General features: G+C 42.5%; 1 protein-coding gene across 1 annotated transcript in view; it reads left to right on the forward strand.

The window, feature by feature from the left end:
- The window catches only part of TMEM144 (transmembrane protein 144), a 230,710-nt gene that overhangs the window by 156,150 nt on the left and 54,526 nt on the right, over positions 1-20,034 (forward strand). Inside the window, exons 7-8 of the mRNA XM_086962354.1 lie at positions 5,189-5,268; positions 19,717-19,835. Coding sequence (XP_086818480.1) covers positions 5,189-5,268; positions 19,717-19,835 — 199 coding nt within the window. The remainder of the gene's footprint in view (positions 1-5,188; positions 5,269-19,716; positions 19,836-20,034) is intronic.

The raw sequence follows: 20,034 nt of genomic DNA on the forward strand, positions 1-20,034 counted from the left end.
ATCTGTTGTTGAGATGATGTAAATTTATCAATGTTTGTTCTCCTCTTTTCCCCTTTTGTTTCCTCTTCTGTCTTACAACTCATATGTTGATATATATATATATATATATATATATACATATATATATATATATATTTTTTTTTATTTTTTTTTTTATTTCTTTTTTACTTTGAATATCTTTCACTACTTTTCGACTGGGGTCATAGTTTGGTAATTGTATAAGGTATTTGTTTCATTTGGTCAGAAGTTGTTAACAGATGCACTATAATTACATAGATAGGACCGCTGTTAGTAGCTGAACTATAGCTCACAGTACTAGCGTTGCTTCGGGATGCTGTGGGTCGAGAATTCAAGACCCACTGATGGTTTGAGTAGTTTGCTCAGAAATGTAGTTTGATTTTATTGTTTCTTTATATATCGAGATTTCGTATTACATATACTTTTTTCATAACTTAAGTGTTTTGTATATATGGTTTCAACTACACTTATTACTGTTTTAACTACATAGGATATTAGATATCATGAATAAGGGTCCATAGATATAGAGAGGGGACTTCGACCGATAGCTTTCTTATGGATGACGGATTTAACTGACATGAATATTTCCTCAATTGGAGAAAATTATTAGTCTTTAGCTCTACGAAAACAACTTGAGATGGATTACTTTTTTATCACTAATTAAAGATAGATTGTTCGGGACTATAAACCATTTCAAGATGGCGCTTGCTAGATTTACTTATTTAACCAAGCGCTAAGAGAGCGGCCGCGGTGTACGCGAGCTTCAGGTTCGGAAGGTACGAGTTACCGAACAAGGTGAGGACATATGCTGAAACAAGGTTTCATTGTAGTTAGACTTTAGAACTACGTATGTTAATATGTATTTATGGTTATTTCTTTAGATCACGCACTCGTGGATATGTAAAAATTGTGACTTTTGAGGTGAGATATGGAGAATACCTCGTATGACTGGTGCTCGTTAGTTCTTGAATGACGATAATGATCTTTGATTATTTATCTATTTCCTTATATCATACAGAACTTTGTGTGGGCAGTACTTGAGCCTTATTTTGATTTGGAGATTAGGAAACGGGAAATCGCGATATTTTGTATATATTATATTCGAGGTGAGAGACTCATATCTGGAAGCTCGTAGACCCTTTTGAGACTATGCACTACAACCATATTTACTCACGATTTTTTTGTTTGAATGCAGATAGTATTTTAGTTTGGCGAATTTACGTGTATTACGAAGAATACAAGCTTGCGTAATTACATATTTATTTCAGAAACAATACTATTGTGGGTATAATGAATCTGGGAATCGCTTAAAGCGTTTGATTAACTATGAAACGATCAGTGTTGGAGGTCCCCTTGTATCCAAGTCATATAATATTATTGCCATATCAGTGATTGATATAATGTAACTGACTTGTCTATTAATATATACAATTCTTAGACCCCATTAGAAGTTGGTTTGTTTATGATTATTATTATTATTATTTAGCGATTTATAAAGCGCCTGGTGACCCGGAGGCATCCCCGCGCTTATGATACATGTGGAGACCAGAGGGGAAAGGGAGTTTATTTGGGGAAAAGCAGAGTTTTCAATTTTTTGCGGAATAGAAGGTGGCAGGGTTCCAGTCGCAGGCAGCGGGGGAGTGAGTTCCATCCTGCGGAGGCTTTTACTGCGAACCGTTTGCCGCCGGTGCGAGCTTTCCTGAATCTCGGAACGATGGCCAGGCGTTCGTTATCCGAGCGTAGGAGTCTAGGGGCCTTGTAGGGGGTGACCATGTCTCTCAGGATAGAGGGGCCGAGACCATTGAGGAGTTTGTGGGCAGTGCACATCGCTTTAAATTCTACCCTCTGATGCACTGGAAGCCAGTGTAGGGCCTTGAGCGCTGGTCTAGCCGAGGTTCTGGGAGGAGTCGGGCCGCTGCGTTTTGAATTCGCTGGAGTTTAGCCAGGGTGGATTCAGGGGCTCCCAGATAGACAGCGTTACTGTAGTCTAGCCGGGCAAGGATCAAACCTTGAATCAAGAGTTTCCTAGATAGGGGCGGAAGTAGGGGGAGGATTTTGCGGATGGAACGCATGAGTCCGAAGCAGGTGCCTGCTGTTTTGGCTGCCTGGGTCTTCATGGACAGCTCCGGTTCAAGCCAGACTCCCAAGGTCTTGATTTCTGGTTTCGGGGTGGGCACCTCACCGAAAACGTCTGGCCAGACCGATGGGGGGATGGTGGTCCATTTCTTGCCCATGAGCATGACTTCGGTTTTCGACCCGTTGAGTTTCAAAGATGACTCGCACATCCAGTGGTGGATTTCCTGGAGGCAGTTCAACAGGTTGTCCGGATGATTGTCAAGATGAGAGAGTGAGACGACCAGTTGCGTTTCGTCCGCGTAGCTCACTATCTTGATTCCGAAAGGGGAGACGACATCCTCGAGGGGGGCCATATAAGCGTTAAACAGAGTGGGGCTTAGTGACGACCCCTGGGGGACTCCACTAGTGAGGGGGAGAGGGGCTGAGCGGGAATTGCCGTCCCAAACCTGGAAAGAGCTGCCTGAGTCTGATGAAGTGCGGAGTTACTTTACTTTATCGTGGAATTATTATTATTATTTTTTTTTGGGATGTTTCTTATGTTTTTATAGAAACACATACTGTGAATATCTATATTGCTGACCTAAAGAATATAGTGATTATATAAACAAGTGAATACAGCATATTATTCATAATCTTTCCTTTCTTGGTGGAGCTGTGCACAATGGTGACCTTAGCTTCTTGGTGTCGTGTTTTACTTTCTTGTCCATTTTTTTCTTTATTTTTTCTTTATACTATGATCACGTATTTCGGGCGGATTTTTCAGACATCTCCTGTTATTTTTCTCAGGTTCGTAATACCTCTCATGGAGATGTATGCAATAGACAGGAATATTGTATTTGTGCTACTCTGTTTGATATATATATTTTTTGATGTTTTGGGTTGCAGCCCCGAGGAAGTCATTGAGCACATACGAGTGCATGACGAAACACGTGTTGGCTGCGTTTCACTTTTCACGGAATGAAAGAAGATCTACTTTTGGAATACTGGCTGCGCCTTGGTCTTTTACAGAATTAAAGAAAATCTGCTTTGATTTTGGAATACTGAATGCAAAATTAATGGACATGGAGAATGGACTATTGCATTGAATTAATGACTTAAGGATATATTTGAAATTTGATGTTTGTTGGTTATGATTACAAGTGGAATAACATTCTATGTGACTGTACCTATCCAATAGTATTGAATAGTGTTTATCTATGATATAATTTTAACTCTTAATTTAATAATATATGGTGCTCAGGGAGGACTAGAATGTGATCTCTATTTGTAATGTGTCTTAAGTCGTCTCTCTGCTTCGAGGACTATGTCCTATATTTATATGCATACATAGCTCCACAATCTTTAGGCTGCTGACTGATTTAATCTCAGATAGCCCTTTCTGCATGTTTGATTTAATTTCGTCTGTCTGCTCAGCTGTAAGCAATTGCAGACAGTTCAGCAGGATTTTCCTTCTTAGGGTCTATATTATCTGCCTGGTGTGTCCTCTTGACCCAATTCACTATTTGCTGTGTGTAGAAATTGCTCTATTCCACTGTGACAATGTAAAATCGAGTAACTTTGTTGTGCCTGTTTTATGGGAGGCATAAAAATAAAGTTAGTCCCTGGTAATCTGGGGGGAGGGGGGAATTCTCTGTTTCATACATTAGGCCCTTCTTTGGCGGGGTTTATCAATCCTGTTACTCCTTCCAGTGCCTGCAGGATGCCTCAGGGGAATGACATTCCCCACGAGCAAGCTGGTGACACACCAAGGCCCAAAAAGCCCCTCTGCCTTCCAATATTGAGATGAGGTTAGAACATTGACCCTTTCTAATCACCGGCATTCTAGACTGGGGATTCTTGTAATTGGTGTTAGTGTCCTTGCCCCTGCATCACCATTTTGTTTTGATGTAGGCCATGTTTCTTTCTCTGAGTTTGGGCCTAGTTTGCTTACAAGGTCCTCCTCCCGCTTTCTTTCTGTCAGAATGGTGTGTTTTCTATTCTCTTACAGCCCACCTAAGCATTTGCTGTCTTTGGGCTCTCGCCCAAACCCCTCTGCCAGCTCACAGCACCCTGCGTCTTGCTCTCTCCTACCTGGGCTTCATGTGCTGTCTGGGTGATCTTTTGTCATGGGTATTGCCTCATCAGCATCTTCTCCAAGGCAGCAAGATAAGCGCAGTAAGAAACAGGTCTTCTCTCTGGGGCCGCCCACTTATGTACCTTAGGTGTCCTCACCTCGCCGCCACAGCCCAACGAGTAGAAGGGGCATGACTTCCCTCCCTGAGCCAAAAGGGACCCTTAGCATCACATCCCTCAGGGTTTTTTACAGTGGGATGTGCATCCCTCCCTCCCTGAACCAATACTGTCCCCCTGGTGCCAAAACATATCTTTCAAAGGGAGGGGTGCATGCAGCCCACCTCTCATAGCCATAATGGGCCCTGGAACCCATACTGGGTACTGCGCAAGCAGGCATTGCTCCTGCTTGGTGGGCACAACTGTTTTTGTTTGCTTCTGACAGATGAGAGCAATGTGATTTTCCCTGCCCTCAAGAGGGGGGCAGGGAAACTAAAGTCTAAAGTGTGCTCCCAACCGGCGGGAGCATTTTAAAACCACCCGCTAGGGGAAGCAGACATACCTTCCCTGCCCATGTTTCTGCTAACAGGAAAGATATGTCATCTGCTACTTGGCAGGAGATGTTGCGGGTAGGGAAACTACTGTGCCCGGTGCTGATCTCCCAGCATTCAGTAATTGAGCCGGCCCCATTAGAAGGCGTCCTTTCCGTGCACCCCCTCCACTTCAATTTTAGGTTGAACCTGGGCAATGGGGTCGCCTTGCTCATGACGGAGATTCGCCTTGCGCACAACACTTGTGAGCAAGGCGAATCGGGCTTAAATGTGTTCACTCCTATCTTATCTGTACTTCTGCACATTTCACAATAAAGGAATTACAGCTGTATGTGGAGTGCAGTGCTCTTTCTTGGGGCCCCTTTTTTTCCATCCATTTTGTATTTCTGCTTTTTTCTCTTTTTTTCCTTTCTGTTTCTCGATCTTTCTCACTGTCAGTAACACTAAGGGATCTTTTTCTGCTTCATGTAATTCTATTGTGTCCATTTTCATAGATAAACAGTGACTTGCAGCAAAGTCCTCCTGCTGATGAATCGTGGGTAGACAGGCTTTCTCCTTTGCAGAAACGAATAATGTAAGTGGAAATGCTTCATTATCTAAATGACAGTTTTATGTTTTATTAGCTATTTTTTGATTTTATAAATCTTTGATTCTGCGCTTGCTGTCGATAAAACAGGTTACAATACTTATTTTGCCAGAAAGAAATTTGAACTTACTGTCTTACCCCTTCAATCGCAAACGTCTATATTAAAAAAAAATAAGTTATTAAAATGAATGCCTTGTTGAAACGGTCCACAATGCATGGCCTTTTGGTCATGCACTGGTCTTTGATAATGTGGTTGTGTTAGTTCCGTGCTTCACATTAAACGAGGCATCTGTTTAACCAATATAAATAACAAAACACTGTAGCCATAATGCACGTGGTAGAAAGCCATTTGTCTGTATCTACAATCGGGTATGCCGTAAGGCAATTTCTTATATCTTTGCCTGCATTCTCTGTTGCTTTGTACTGTCTTCTATGACGTTATTTGCAAATGTTTTTTAAGTGTGACTGTGGTTCTCATTTCAAACTGGATATTCTGAGCATGTTAACCTCATGCGCGCTGGCGGAATTCCGCTCGTACGCTGAGATTTTTAAAAGCGCATGTTACGTGACGAGCTGGGCTTATCATCAGTGTGCGAGGAGGCTACGCCATGACGAGCCCAGCTCGTCATCAGCGTGGAAGGGGTAATGTGTCATTAACTATCTAGCTTTAAATATGAGTTGTGTGTCCATTAATGATGTAACTACTATTGTGCTGGTGGTCACCTTGTTCTACCATATTTGCCTAAAGATTTTGTGCAAAAGTGCTTTCTTGCTTCGTTTGTGTATAATTTTTCATATTTCTTAGCAAAGTTTCAAATATACAAGAGTAGAAAAGAGAAAATGGTAGAATAACTAGACTTTTAAGCTTCAACCAAACAATTTTCAGTTAATTATTGAATTGAAAACATTTTCAAAATTCAACTATTTCTGAGAACCTCCATGTGTGGGGTTTTTCAGAGGTATCAACTTTAGATATTTACAGCTGCCCAATAGTGACAAAACAGGATCTGAGTTTACTTCAACTCCAACACACTTGTCTATGCATAAAAAACGAATCTCCTGTACTTCTCTTACATTGGGCATACCAATACTTTGACATCTTGAACATTGGATGGATGTATTTTGATTACAATTAAGATAAGCTAAAATATAATGAAACACCTGTGAGGCTAAGAATTGCATCCTTCAAAAACGAGTACCTATTAATACATTCCTGGGGGGTTTACAACTGACTCTCCCATTGGCGGCCAAGGAGAAGCTGGAGGCATGATACACGACCAAAGAATTACTTGTGGCACTTCGAGAGTTGCCTCGGGCCAAGGCAGCTGGTGGGGTGATGGAGGGAGGGGGGGGTCGGGGAGAAAGGGGGGGGAATGGGTTCCCGACTGAATACTATTAGGCTTATTCTAAACAGTTGGTGCAATCATTACTGCAATTAGGCAATGAGGCATTTGAGCGGGGGTTCTTACCCCCTTCCCTGCGGGTAGGCGATATATGAATGCTCTTGAAACGAGGGGTTTATCCCTGGCTGAAACACGGGATTGAATATAAGGCCCTGTCGCATGTCATGCATGCGGTACAGACTAGAGATGAGGAGCTAGTGCTCCTGTCAATCAACCTTGAGAGGGCATTTGACACTGTGGATTGGGGCTATCTTCAGGAGTTGCTGAGGGTGACAGGCTTAGTTTGTGGGTCAAAATCCTCTATACAGATCCCTGTGTGTGGGCCTGAGTGGGGCTGAGCCGGTCGGAAAAATTGGTGTTAGAGCGTGGAACACTGCAGGGCTGTCCTCTGTTGCCATTACTACTTGCTTTGGCCAGTGAACCCATGGCAGTGTGGGCCCGAATAGAGCGTGGGCAGTGGGGAATCCACATTGGGAAGAGCTCTCATTTAATATCGCTGCATGCGAACACTGTCTTGTTTTATGTTGCATCACCTCATTTGGCGGTCCCCAAATTCTAAAACCCCCTGCTCGAGTTTGCTGACTACTCTGGCATGAATAGGTGCAAGTACTTGCTTTTCCCATTGGCGGGTATGACGGTGTTGCCACCAGACAGCCTTCTGTGGCTGGGTCTGTTTTGGGTGACTGGGCACTTCCGATATCTAGGCATACAGGTTGCTCATGTGGAATCGCGGAATCGCGGCTGTTATAGCTGAACGTGATCGGGGTGGTTGACACCTTGAGTCTGTTGGTGGCTTTCTGGAATTTCTTGCCGCTCTCATATGGGAAGAGTAGCAGTAGCCAGAATGGTTGTTCTTCCACATTGTTTATAAGTGCTCCAAAACTCGCTGTGCAGCATCCCCATGAGCGTGTTCCCGCAGTTGATATCAATGTTGGTGGTCCTCTACTGGGCTGGACGATGTTGCAGGGTGGCCATGCATGTTTTAACGAGGCTCAATGAAGATGGGGTACTGGAAGCCCCCAGATAAGATTTATAGTACTATGCGGCATACCTACAACATGCAGCCCGGTGTCTAGACGAGGGGGACAACTGGGAAAAGCGCTTGATTTAAGAATGAGCCCAGTTGGATAGGCTTCCACCCACCCGGGGGGAGGGGGCAGGTGCCCCAGACTATCTGCCATAAGTTGTCAGACAGACCATGAATGTGTGATATGTATTTGTAGAGCGCATGCTTAGGATTGCGCCGTTTCACGAGGAACTGATTGTATGATCTTTGGCCCGGTACGAAAAATGATGGAAAACACGTCATTTCAGACCTGGAGGGAGGGAGGTTGTCGGGTATTGGCGGACTTGTACCCGCATGAAACCTTTATATCCTATGAACAGGCATGTGAGGCATTTGGACTTGGTCGGGCCAATATCTACAGCAGCCTGGCCTCATGGACTTAGCTAGGGTGACATGGCTCACGTTCCCTAACACTCCTCATATGACTCAAACACTGGACGCTATACTCATGTGTGGGAGTAGGCGTCAACAAATTTCTCTATTATATAGGGCCATGAGGACCTACACTGTGGGACCCACCCACTGACCCCTCCCTCCAGGGCACGAGCCACCTGGGACAGTGATTTGCCGATTGCCATGGGTGACAGGACATGAAAAACTGTGTGTGTTGTAAATCATACGGTATCCTGCAATGCACGCTTTAAAATAATGCATTTTAATTACCTGCATCGTAAGTATATGACCTCGATGAGACTGTAAGCAATAATGCTTACCCTAGATGAGGAGTAGAGGGGGGCTGACTTCCTGCATTTAGCCTGGGGGTGCCCTGAGGTGCACCAATTCTGGACCCTGGTGGTGGACCGGGTGAGGGATTGAGGCCACCCTACTGAACTGCCTACTGGAACAGGCTCCTAGCCCTTAAAAACGCAAGATGGCTTACAAATTGCTGCAATCACTCCTGGTTCTAGCAAGATGAAGGATCTCAATAGTATGGAAGGGAAGGCGCTCCCCTTTGATGGTCGTCTAGTTGAGAGACGTGCGTGAATGGTCGATTGCTGAGGAAGTGCACATGAGAGTGAACAACACGATTCGGAGGCTAGTAGTAGTGGGATGGAATAGGATGTGCAAGGCTGCCCCTGAGCAAATTGCTTCTGGGCCCCTAGCATGTATTTTCAATTGAAATTGTCTACCTCTATTGTCGTTTCCTTTAACCCCTCCTCTGCTGGTGACGGAACCACTCCGTCATCAGCAGCGGTCGCGCTGTGCTGATGACGGAGCGGTTCCGTCACGGCCCGCTCGGAACGCCGCGCCTGCGCTGAACATTCTATTGAGCGGGCGGGGTCGTGACGGAACCGCTCCGTCTTGAGCACAGCGCAACCGTGCCTGTTGACGGAGCGGTTCCGTCACCAGCATGCGCCCGCCGCTCTTCCGCCCCGCCCCCTTAGCACTGCAGCGGAATAGCCGCCGCAGTGAAGGGGTTAAAGTGTAAACTGCTCTCTCATCTATTCTGACCACCTGCCGGTAAATGTGCACCCACTGTGTTGTTTTTTGGTTTTTTTTGTCCTCATCTTGCGATATCTGTATGAGTACGGAGTATCAGGTGTCTGCCTCTGGTTCTTTTCCAACACTGCCCCTCGGTCTCTCTTGTCTGGGGAGTTCTTATCTTCCTCTTGTTGTTTTTTTTTTTTTTTGAGGAGTTTCCTTTACCCGTTACATACCATTGCTTCTGATTTGGATCGGGGGGAGCTAGTCATCTTGACTACTCGACAAGTATCATACTTGTCCACCAGAAGAAGTATCACATTAATCATAGGACTTACATTTAGATCTTATTTGGGGTTTAAGAAACTTTCGAAACTTTCCCAGAATTTAAATCTCTTACTTGCATTTCCTATTCTGTCTAGTTTGTTAATTCTTATGGCCGAGTTTAACCAGTCTGCATGGGTTGGGCTAGAAGATCCTATCCATTTAATACAAATTTCCCTCCTTGCAAGAACTATTAATACACAGAGGAGATTTTCTTGCCCTTTGGTGAGCCCCCCTTCATTTCCTGGGTCTACAATCCCAAAAAGGGTAAGAATTGTACTTACAGTTAGATGTTTGGACAGGATGGTGCTCAAGGTCTTACCAACTTGATCCCAAAATTCTTTCAGTCGGGGGCAGGTTTTGAACATGTGGATGTCGTCTGCTCTTTCCTCTCCATATTTTGGGCATTTCTTTATTCCTGCGTTTTTGAATTTGGAGAGCTTTCTTGGTGTCCAGTATGCCCGGTGAATTGTGTACAGATGGTTCCTTTTCAAGGCCGCGGATTTCAGAGTTGACCAACATTTTGCCACGGATTTTTCCCAGATTTGATCTAGATCTGCTGTTAATATGTCTTTCCCCCATATTTGTGTTTCTATGTTAAGGTTTATATCGTTGGCCGTTATCAGAGCCCAGTACCATTTCGCTACTTCTTTTGGTATTCGTATTGTTTTAACCATATCGTTTTCTACTTTATCATTACCGTTGTTTACACCGGGTAAAGTCTTGGACCAGCTTAAAATTTGATAGTATTTGAATTTGGATAATGTGTGGTTTGTCAACTCTTGAAGCTCTGACCATGTTTTCAGGTTGAGTCCGTTTATTATTTGCCCCCAATACTTTACGTTGGCTTTCTTTATTGAAAGTGCAAGTATGTCTTTGAAGCATTCAGGGGTTCCAGGCGAGTCCCAAATGGGGGCCCATTTGCTGTAGTACGATATTTTCAGAATACCTCTTATTTGTGTCCACAACTTTGCTGCATCCCTTAGTGTCTTAAGTTTTATTTTTTTGAAGTACTTAGGGTGTTCAAATTTAAACAGTACATGGTCATCTGATTTTGTGATTGCTTGTAAGTAGGTTGGGTAATATTCATGACTTTTTAGTAGTATTCTGATGTTCTTGAATTGGAAAGCTCTGCAGTACTCCACCAGGTCTGGGCTGGCTAGCCCTCCATCTTTCTTCCCCCTCCGGATTTTTTTCCAAGCAATCCTCGTGCTTTTTGCTGCCCATATGAAGCTTGTGATGTCTCTCGGTGCTCGTGCTAGCTCCGTTTTTCCAAACTCCAATGGTATTGCATTAAATAGGAAAGTAAACTTTGGTAAGATGGTCATCTTGACTATGTTTGACCTCCCTATCAAACTCAATGGTAAAGAGGCCCAAGCCTCGAGCAATTTTCTTACATCTCCGGCTACCTTGTTCAGATTGCGTTGTGGAATCTTCCCTATATCGTTATTCACTAGGATTCCTAGGTATCTGATTTCTTTTTTTATGTTGTTACTTTGGAAGGAAGTATTCCAAGTCATGATCTCCGTTTTCGTTTGATTTACCAGGTATCCTGAGACTTTCCCAAATGTTTCTATAGTTTTCCGATTGTATCCTTGGCTCTTAAGTAGTCATCCGTGAAGATCATTAAGTCATCCGCATATAGTGCGATTTTCTTCTCCCATGTGCGGTGTTTAAACGGAGTGATTTTTTTATTATTTCTTAGTTTGTTCGCTAGCGGTTCAATGTATAAATTGAATAGCAAAGGAGAAAGGGGACAACCCTGCCTCGTTCCTCTGCTTATCTTTATGTTTTCTGTAAGACTACCATTTATTAGAACCTTAGATCTTGGATCCTTATACATTTGCTTTACCATATGTATGAAGTTTGATCCTATGTTGTTATTACCCATAACTTTCTCAAGGAAAGCCCAGTTGACCCTATCGAAAGCCTTTGCGGCATCAACGGTAAGTATGGTGAGAGGAGTTTTCTCATGTGTTGCGATATCTATTGCAGTTAGTAATTCTTGAGTGACTTCATGTAGGTTTCTCCCTTTGATGAACCCTTTTAGATCCTGATGCAACAATTTTAACAATACTTTCCCTAACCGAGCTGCCATTATTTTTGTAAATATCTTATAGTCAGCGTTCAGCAATGATATCGGACGATACGACTCGCATTTGGCAGGATTCTTTCCGGGTTTCAGGATGATTGTAATAATGGCGTCGTTCCAGGAGTCAGGTATAGCTTTATGTTGTATAAGAATTGTATTGATTAATTTGGTCAAATGAGGAAGTATAGAGTCATTTAGTATCATGTATAGTTCATTCGGTAGAGCATCAGGCCCTGCTGCTTTTCCTTTTTTCAGGTTTTTAATGGCATCCGCCACTTCGTCTTCGAGGACTTCTTTATCCAGACCTTCTCTTTCATCTTCTGTTAGTTTTAGAAGCGCCGCATCTTCCAAGTAGTAGTTGATCTTTTCATCTGATGGATTTATATCTTCCGTATAAAACTCTTTAAAGAATTTCCAGAATTCGTGCCTGATGATATTTTCATCTGAGTTTGGAACAGTTTGATCGTCCGGAATTATGCTTCCCACTTTATTTCTAGCCAAGTCAGTTTTAAGTTTCCATGCCAGCCATTTACCACAACCTTCACCATATTCATGCCTTGCTAGTTTGCTGGAGTCCCATTTTTTTTTCAATCTTTCTTCTAAGATGTGATCAATTTTATCTTTTGCCTCTGTTTTTTTTCTAAAAAGTTCTTGTTTCTTTACCTCCTCTTGTTCCGTAGAAATAGCGATATCTAGGGAGTTAATGTTACTTTCCAAATCTGAGATCTCTTGTTTTAATTGCTTGTTTTTGCGAGCCCCTAGACTCAGAAGTTTGCCCCTTATAACAGCTTTAAAGGTGTCCTAAGTTGTTTGTTCTGTGGTACCTGAGGCGTTTAGTTAAAAAAAAAATTTTGTTTCAACTTTCAGTTCTCTTATTAACTGTTCGTCTTGTAGCAAGGCTCTCTCGACTGTGAATCTTCTTTCCGTTATTTTTACTATGACTTGTAATACTAATTGTACTGCCGAATGATCTGACATATGAGCTGGTAGGTGGGATACTTTATCTACGTTCTTTGTTAATTCATTGCTGATCAAAAAGTAATCGATCCTTGATTTATGCCCCAGTTTTTTGTTATACAAGGTGAAAGAGTGGGTTTTTTCTCCTTTATTTTTCCAAATGTCTACTAGGTCGAGGTCTCTTTTGTAGATCCCAATCCATTCTCTCATTTTTTTCAAATTAGTCTGTCTCCCTGGTGGTGATCTGTCTAATTTTAGATCCTGCACTAGATTGAAGTCACCTCCCAATATTATGGGAGAGGTGGCTAGTAACAACTGCGAGTATAATTTTCGCAAAGGATCGGCATCATCCAAGTTGGGCCCGTAGTAACCTGCAATGGTGAAGGGAAAATTTCCTATTTTAACGCTAGCTATGGCCCATCTACCTTTACTGTCTACTTCTGAGGAAGTTACAGTTGCTTTTAGGGTTTTTTTAAAAATTATCGCGATTCCCTTGATGTTGCATTGTTGTGTAGTGCATACAAGGGTGTCTACCTACCCTAAGTTCTTGATTATTTGGTCCCATTCTTCTTTTAAGAGATGAGTCTCTTGTAGTATTATTATCTCACTTTTTTCGGTTCTAATATATTCCAAGATTTTGTTTCTCCTACTTTTTGTCCTCATGCCATTTACATTCCAAGATAAGATTTTTACTCCTCTACTTGTACTCCCCATTTATTTTATTCATTTGTTGCGATTTTTTATGAGATATAGCTCCGGTTTGTCTTAAATTTCTAAGTTTTCGCAGATGAGGAATTTTTTGTTTTTTTTTCCCTATTTTGCTCCCCACCCTTTTTCGTGTGATTTTATGTTCTCTTAATTGTGCTTTAAAGTTGCCCTCCCCGGGGAAGCCTCCATCTTCTTTTCCTTCGGTTATCTTCGTAACCCTTTTAGCTTCCCGTTCCCGTGATTCTTGCCTATATACAGTTAAAAAAGTTAATTGGTTGAAAGCACCTTCATGTTTTGTTTTGTTTTTATACTTTTGCACTTGAATATGTTTTGGATTACAAATAATTTTCCCATTAGGGTTTTTTTTTTTTTTGGATATTTCCTTTACATAAGTTCATTTAGCTCATTTAGCTCAGGGGTTCCTCTGAACGCACTTGATCTTTTATTTGCTCTATCAAGGCTTTCACCTCTTCTGGCTCTCTCATGTTTCTCATTTTATTCCTCCACATGATACGTAACGACGGTGGAAATTTCATCTGCACCGTGGCACCTAGTTGTTGTAATTCTGACATTAAGTTTCCCAATTCCCATTGCCTGGTCTGGGAGGCTTTTGACATGTCAGATCTTATTTTAAAAGTCCAACTGTCCTTGTTGTAAGTTCCTTTTTTCAGAGCTTCTCCCAGGATCCTGTCTTTCAGCATATACGTTTTGAAGTTGACTAGGATCTTCCTGGGGGTTTTTCTTTCTTTACTCTTTCCATATGGGTCTCTATGTACTCTCTGTATGTCTTCTTCCAGTGCCCCTTTATCTGCCCATGGGAAATGTTCTGCCAGAAGTGCCACTACAAATGTTTTAATGTCCTTGCCCTCTTGGTTCTCCGGCACATTTAGAACCCTGAAATTGTTTTTCCTTGCTTGATTTTCCAAGGATTCCAATTTTTCGTTTTCCGACCTTAGGGAGTTTATTTCCTTTCTATTTTTTTCCACCCTTTTGTCTAGCACAACAACTTCGCTCTCCACTGCCGAGACTCTGTCTCCTAGTGCGTTTAACTTGTTGTCTAGTTTTTCACAAACTTCCTGGATCTTGTTTTGTTTTGCTTCTGAAATAGAGAATTTCTCTTTCATTTCTGCCCATATCTTCTCAAGAAGTTCGTCTGTATGGGTTTTCGAGGATTCTTTGTGGCTCCCTTGAGAATTCGCGTCGTCTTCTTCTTCTTTGTCCTCGTCTTCTGCAGTTATATGTACTGCTGCGACTGAGGGTTCTGTTCCTCCCTCCGCCATGTATGTCTCTTGAACTTCAGCTCTTTCTACTGCTCTGCTTCCTTTGTTAGTTTTCCAAATATCTTCCAAGCTCTTTGCTTCTAACGAGTTCTTTTTCTTGTTTCTGGATTTTCTCCTTTTCCTTATGCTACCTGAACCTATTTTTCCGACTCGGAGGGGGGTCGTCTGCGGGTTCTCTTTTTCCAAAGAGAAAGTGTCCGCAAGTTTGATAGTCTCCTCTTTTTCTCCCCTCAAAGTTTCCGAAGCGGACTGTGTTTGCGCGGAAGCGCGAGACTCTGGCTTTGACCCCTGCTGCTGAATTTTAAAATAGGTTCTTAGTGAGGGAGTGACCTTTATTTTTAATCTTAGAGCGGTGTCCAATTTATTTTCCTCCTTCTCTGAGGTGTTCTTGAGGTGGCCCTTTGATATGGTTTTTTGTCTTTTTCTACTCACTCTTGGTGTAATCCCTTTAGGGAATTGCTCTTGACTCAAGAAATTTCTGTTGCGTAGGCTACAGAAGGATTTTACTTGTTTGACCTGATTTTCTGATTGTTGGGGTTCTGATGCTTCTCCAACTTCCCCTCGATTTTTTTTTACAGGGTTCTCCTCTAGATCTTGAAGTAAGCCCTCTTTATCCTCCCGTGCTGATTTTATGAATTTACTCATAGGCTGATAGTTTGCAGATGTCTTTCCTTTTAGGGAAGCAGAATGAGCAGTGAACTGATTGTTAAAATTGTTGATATTATTGCATATGCTATTTTGTGGTGTTAAGCAAAATACCTTTTTTGATGTCCAAACCCTCTCCGTTTGAATAAAGTTGTTAGTTTCCCTTCTATCGTTTTTGTGGGGAACTGCAGTTTTGAGTCTTTTTTTTATTATTTTCCGACTCTCTGTAGTCTTATCCTTTGTCTGTTTCTGCCGCGTTATGTCTCTAGCACTCTCTAAGCTCTCTCTGTGTCCACTCGCTATGATTGAGGCAGTTGAGGCAGTCTTTACACCGCTGGCAGAATCGAGGAACTGAAACCGTCCCCCTCTGACTCTACCGCTCGTGCCCCGGAACTGATAGCTCAGTCTTCCGGTGGCACGGCGGCAGCGCGACCTTGCTACTGCTGCAGCGTCCCACTTGTGAAGCTGTTCTCCGGCTCCTACGCGGTTCTCTGGCTCCCGGTCAAACTCACCCTGTCCGCTGCTCCCGCCTGTACCGGCGGACGTCCTCCGGACCCCCAGACGGCAGACTGTGTCTTTCTCGAAGTTACCACGCGGAAGGCACCGGACCTCACTCGCTACCCCACGATCAGACGGGGGAGAGAGAGAACCGAGGGAACACACCATCCCAGGATAGGCTTTCAGAGAAGGTAGGTTCTTGCTATCTTCGTGCTCCGTGCATTCTTTTTCTGCTCGTAGGAGCTTTTTTCAACCGCTACTGTCTTAGAATCACGGGTGCTCCGGGAGCTCTCCGACTGAGCTTCCTACTCAGCCGCCATCTTCCCCATCCCACTGTGTTGTTACTGTAAAATGACAAAGGTTATATTAAAAAACAACATTTCCCGGCTGTCCTGGGGCCAGATGGGCCCAGGGCAGGGGGTGGCATCTCCCCTGCCTGGGGAATCCTTGGGTTGCATATCAAAGGCGGCAGAGGCCTTTGAAACTTCGTGCCTTGATACACTAATTTAAAAGCCTTGTGGAGGCGGGGTGTAAATGCCTCTCTCCAGAGCAGACATTGTTTCTGGCCTCTGAGAACGGGGCGCCTACATCCTAGGGGGTCAGAAACGTATCTGTGTTGGAAGCCTGGACTGAGCCAGTCTGTCAGCACAATAAAGGGCTAGTAGGTTTCATGGGGTAACTCTAAGGTACCCTTTGGGTGCATGTATTACTAAATCCATCACTGGAATCTGTGTGGTTTTATTAATGCGATGTGTTTGATACCAAACACCATAGGTTTCAATGAAGCCATTGTGGGTAACTTGTTTTTACAAGTGCCCAGTACATACCTTAAGATGACTTCCCTGCTCACTTGTAATATCTAGTAATAGAACTAGACATAGGAGGGGCATTTCTGTTTATACAGATATGTCATACACAGTAAGTAAGTGTGAACAGGTGTATATATAAAAAAAAGGGGAATAAACCTTTATTTCTTAAAAGAACCCTCACTCACCAACCTGGTAGTGACATGCTTCATCATAGGGTTCCCACTGGGGAGACCGAATGTGCCCCCAGCGTGCTACAACGCCTGATTTACAGCAGAGCTGGTTTTTGTAATGGGATAATAAGAGTGTGCTCAAGTGAGGTGGTTATGAGTTTAAAAGATAGCAGCTGTACCCTAAATTATTTTATTAAATGGTCAGCTGGTACCATTAAAATCAAGTGAAAAGGACACCTAGTGGTCTAGCTATTTGAACCACTGTGTCCTAGTAGGTATAGGTCGCCATGTTTCAGCTGTTTAATGCTATATTCATCTCCGCTTTCTTCAGGACCGGAAAATATCCCCCGGTGGTCCGCGCACGCTAAGGCGTGTCCTATCCGTGAGGATATATGTGTAAAGGTGAAAAAACTCACGTTTTACCTGTGTGGGCACTCCTAGAATTCACCAGGGGCCAAAACCTGTAAAACATGAAATCAAATTATTAAATGACAACAAATTAATCCCATATGGTGGGCAAAAAGGGAAAAAAACCACAATTATTCCATTCCTGATGGTAGCCAGGTATTAATGAAGTTTTTTTCAATCACAACCCCTTGTTCACACAAATGTGGTTGGTTAAACTACAACCAATGCAGTCATGTAACTACAAATCACTAGAAACCCCTTGTTATTTAGGGAAGGTTAATGACTATAAATGTCCTTTTCCAATATAATCACACTCCTTTTAACCGGCAGACTTCAACTCTAGTCTCCACCCCCAAGGATAAGTGCGAATAAATTGTCAATGATTAAACAATTGGTGCATACCCCCGTTAAAATGATCTCTTTCCCAAACGGAGAAAGAAAATAACGTTCAGAAATTGAAATAAAAACACATGGAACATAAAGGCGCACTCACAATACGTGGTGGTTGTATGTGCCACATGGGCCTGCGATGGGGGCAAATCTTCACGTTGCATATAATCTATGAGGAAAGCAGACATTCAGTGTAATGGCACTGCCGGCAAAACCTGCGCTTCGAATGGCAATATCCAAACAAACAGAGTTTATTCACGTTGCATAGATTATATGCAACGTGAAGATTTGCCCCCACCGCAGGCCCAGTTACCAATGCATTGATCTCCAGGGACTTCTGATCATCTCCAGTATGCATGTCATATGATTGGGTGACTGGGAGACTTCGCCGGGTGATAAGCCGCCCGACAACACAAACTCTTTATATCTTTCGGAAAGCCTTGTTTTTACTGAACAATAAATGTCTTATTTTTTTAGAAACTTCATGTTTGTGGTGTGATTTGTTTTCTTAAACCTCCTGAGTGTGGCATTTGCCTTTCATATATTTCTAGTTTGGGATCGCAAAGTTGTGCTAATAGAGTGCTAAACATCACCCTTCACGTTAATATTACCAATAGTCTTGATACTCCTTTCCTTCTCTTGCCATTCTTTGTGGTATCTGCAGCTCACTAAGAGGGTTCCATTTACTTCTTTCCTCTGTGCCCACCACTTATTTTCCTTTACCTTTTATTGTTTGACTTCAGTTTTACGATCTGCCAAGGCAGCTTAAGGAGTCCCATGGAGCATAAGCAGTCTACAGCAAGAGGAATGAGTACATTGATTGAGTCTAGGTGTCATATATCACATTTGACAACCACTGGTTGAGTGTACCTGTCATGATACATAATGTATGAAGTTCTGCTCTTCCACAAAGTCATATGGGCATTTCATTGGTGAAATGAAATAAGACCACAGAAGGAGAAACACCTCCTTCTTTGCCATAAGTTGCTGTACTTCCATTGCTGAACTGGGAAAGCATTTGATTGAACCTGTTGTGTTTAATTCGAGCAGACATTATAAAACGTGCTTCAAAATGTCCTATTTAATGCACGTTTCTCAAAAGTATTTAAGGATCAGAAAACAGCACAGGAGGCAAATAGTACTAAATGTAACTTTGACATATAGGGGAATAGGCACATTCCTGACTGACCAAGCATATTGGTTTTCAGGGGCAGAGGCTAGTGTTAGCCACATGCCAGACACATCTCTGTATAGCGTGGAGGGCCACTCCTATCTGAGGCAGACTAGTTGGGTTTAAATAATGTCAGTCAAATGGCAGGCACACCTTTGAAGGTAGTGGCATTTAGGTAGTCAGAGACAATATAGTAATAGCCTGAAATGTTCTGATTAAAATGGTGCCTGTATCACCAACATGTTTGCATATGTAGGTTCCCTTTAAGAGTAAAAAAAAAACATTTTTGAGTGAAAAATCTAAATTTTGATTCACAAAAACAGGAATGGTGGAATTTTCCCCTTTTAGATTAGATTTACTCACATTGCTCTTACAACAGAATAATGGATTTTTTTGAGCGAACACATCTTCCATGGGCAGGGTTGATAAGTGGCAATGCGGTCTCTAGGTTTTGGAAAAAAACACATACTTGTCCCTTTGTGGCGATTTTGCAATTTTTGTAACCATTTTCCCACTCTGAAACGCTTGGAAATGTTTCCTACCACAACACGAACTATATAGGTTTTTAGAAAAATGATGGGAGTGTTTCCCTATAAGAGCAACATTTTCTCTGCTTGTTTACAAGTGTAAATCCAATTCTGCTTCACAGTTACCCATGCAAAAATATGCATTAGATGCATTTTATGGTTATAACGGAGTACTTGTGGATATCTGAGACTACTGTAAGCATGAAGCAGGAGTATATTTCTATTGGACTTTTTTGCGTTGGGCCTTTATTTCTGTGGGACTTTTTGCATTGGGTGTTTAACTAGCTTTCAGCTGTTTGTGACGTGCTCCCTTTATTGTTCCTACTGGCAAATGGACTTTAGTGGAATTTCTCAGATGATCTTTCAGAGGCCAATGTGCAGTAGCACATTTTGTTTGTATGCCGTAGCTCTGTCCCGCCTGTGAGTACAAAATCAAATGAAATCAATAGTGTGCAAAATGTCACTAGAACTCTAGAGTACGCACTGATTTAGATGTCACCTCACTTTTGTATTTGTAAAGTGTCTTCTGTCTAATGCTCGTTTCTGCATTGTTTTTGTTTCACAAGAGGCTGCTCACTAGCCATAGTAGCTGGTGTCCTGTATGGCACAAATTTTGTTCCAGTTCTTTATATCAAGGATCATGCCAAACGAAATGAAAGCATGTATGCAGGAGCCAGTCAATTTGGTGAGGGCAGCCACTATTTTTATTTATCTAAGTCCATGCATGTGATTCTCTGCTTTGCCTGAACTGTGTGCATCTTCATAGCTTAATAACCCATGTAAACAGGCATGTAATACATGTTTGCTCCTGCACATTCATACATTTTTTAGGGAGAGGCATCATTGTTTAAGTGTATGTTAATCTTACTGTGTTGTTTTAAAAA

The sequence above is a fragment of the Lissotriton vulgaris genome, chromosome 3_1 (genome assembly GCF_964263255.1).
Source record: "Lissotriton vulgaris chromosome 3_1, aLisVul1.2, whole genome shotgun sequence".
Lineage (NCBI taxonomy): Eukaryota > Metazoa > Chordata > Amphibia > Caudata > Salamandridae > Lissotriton > Lissotriton vulgaris.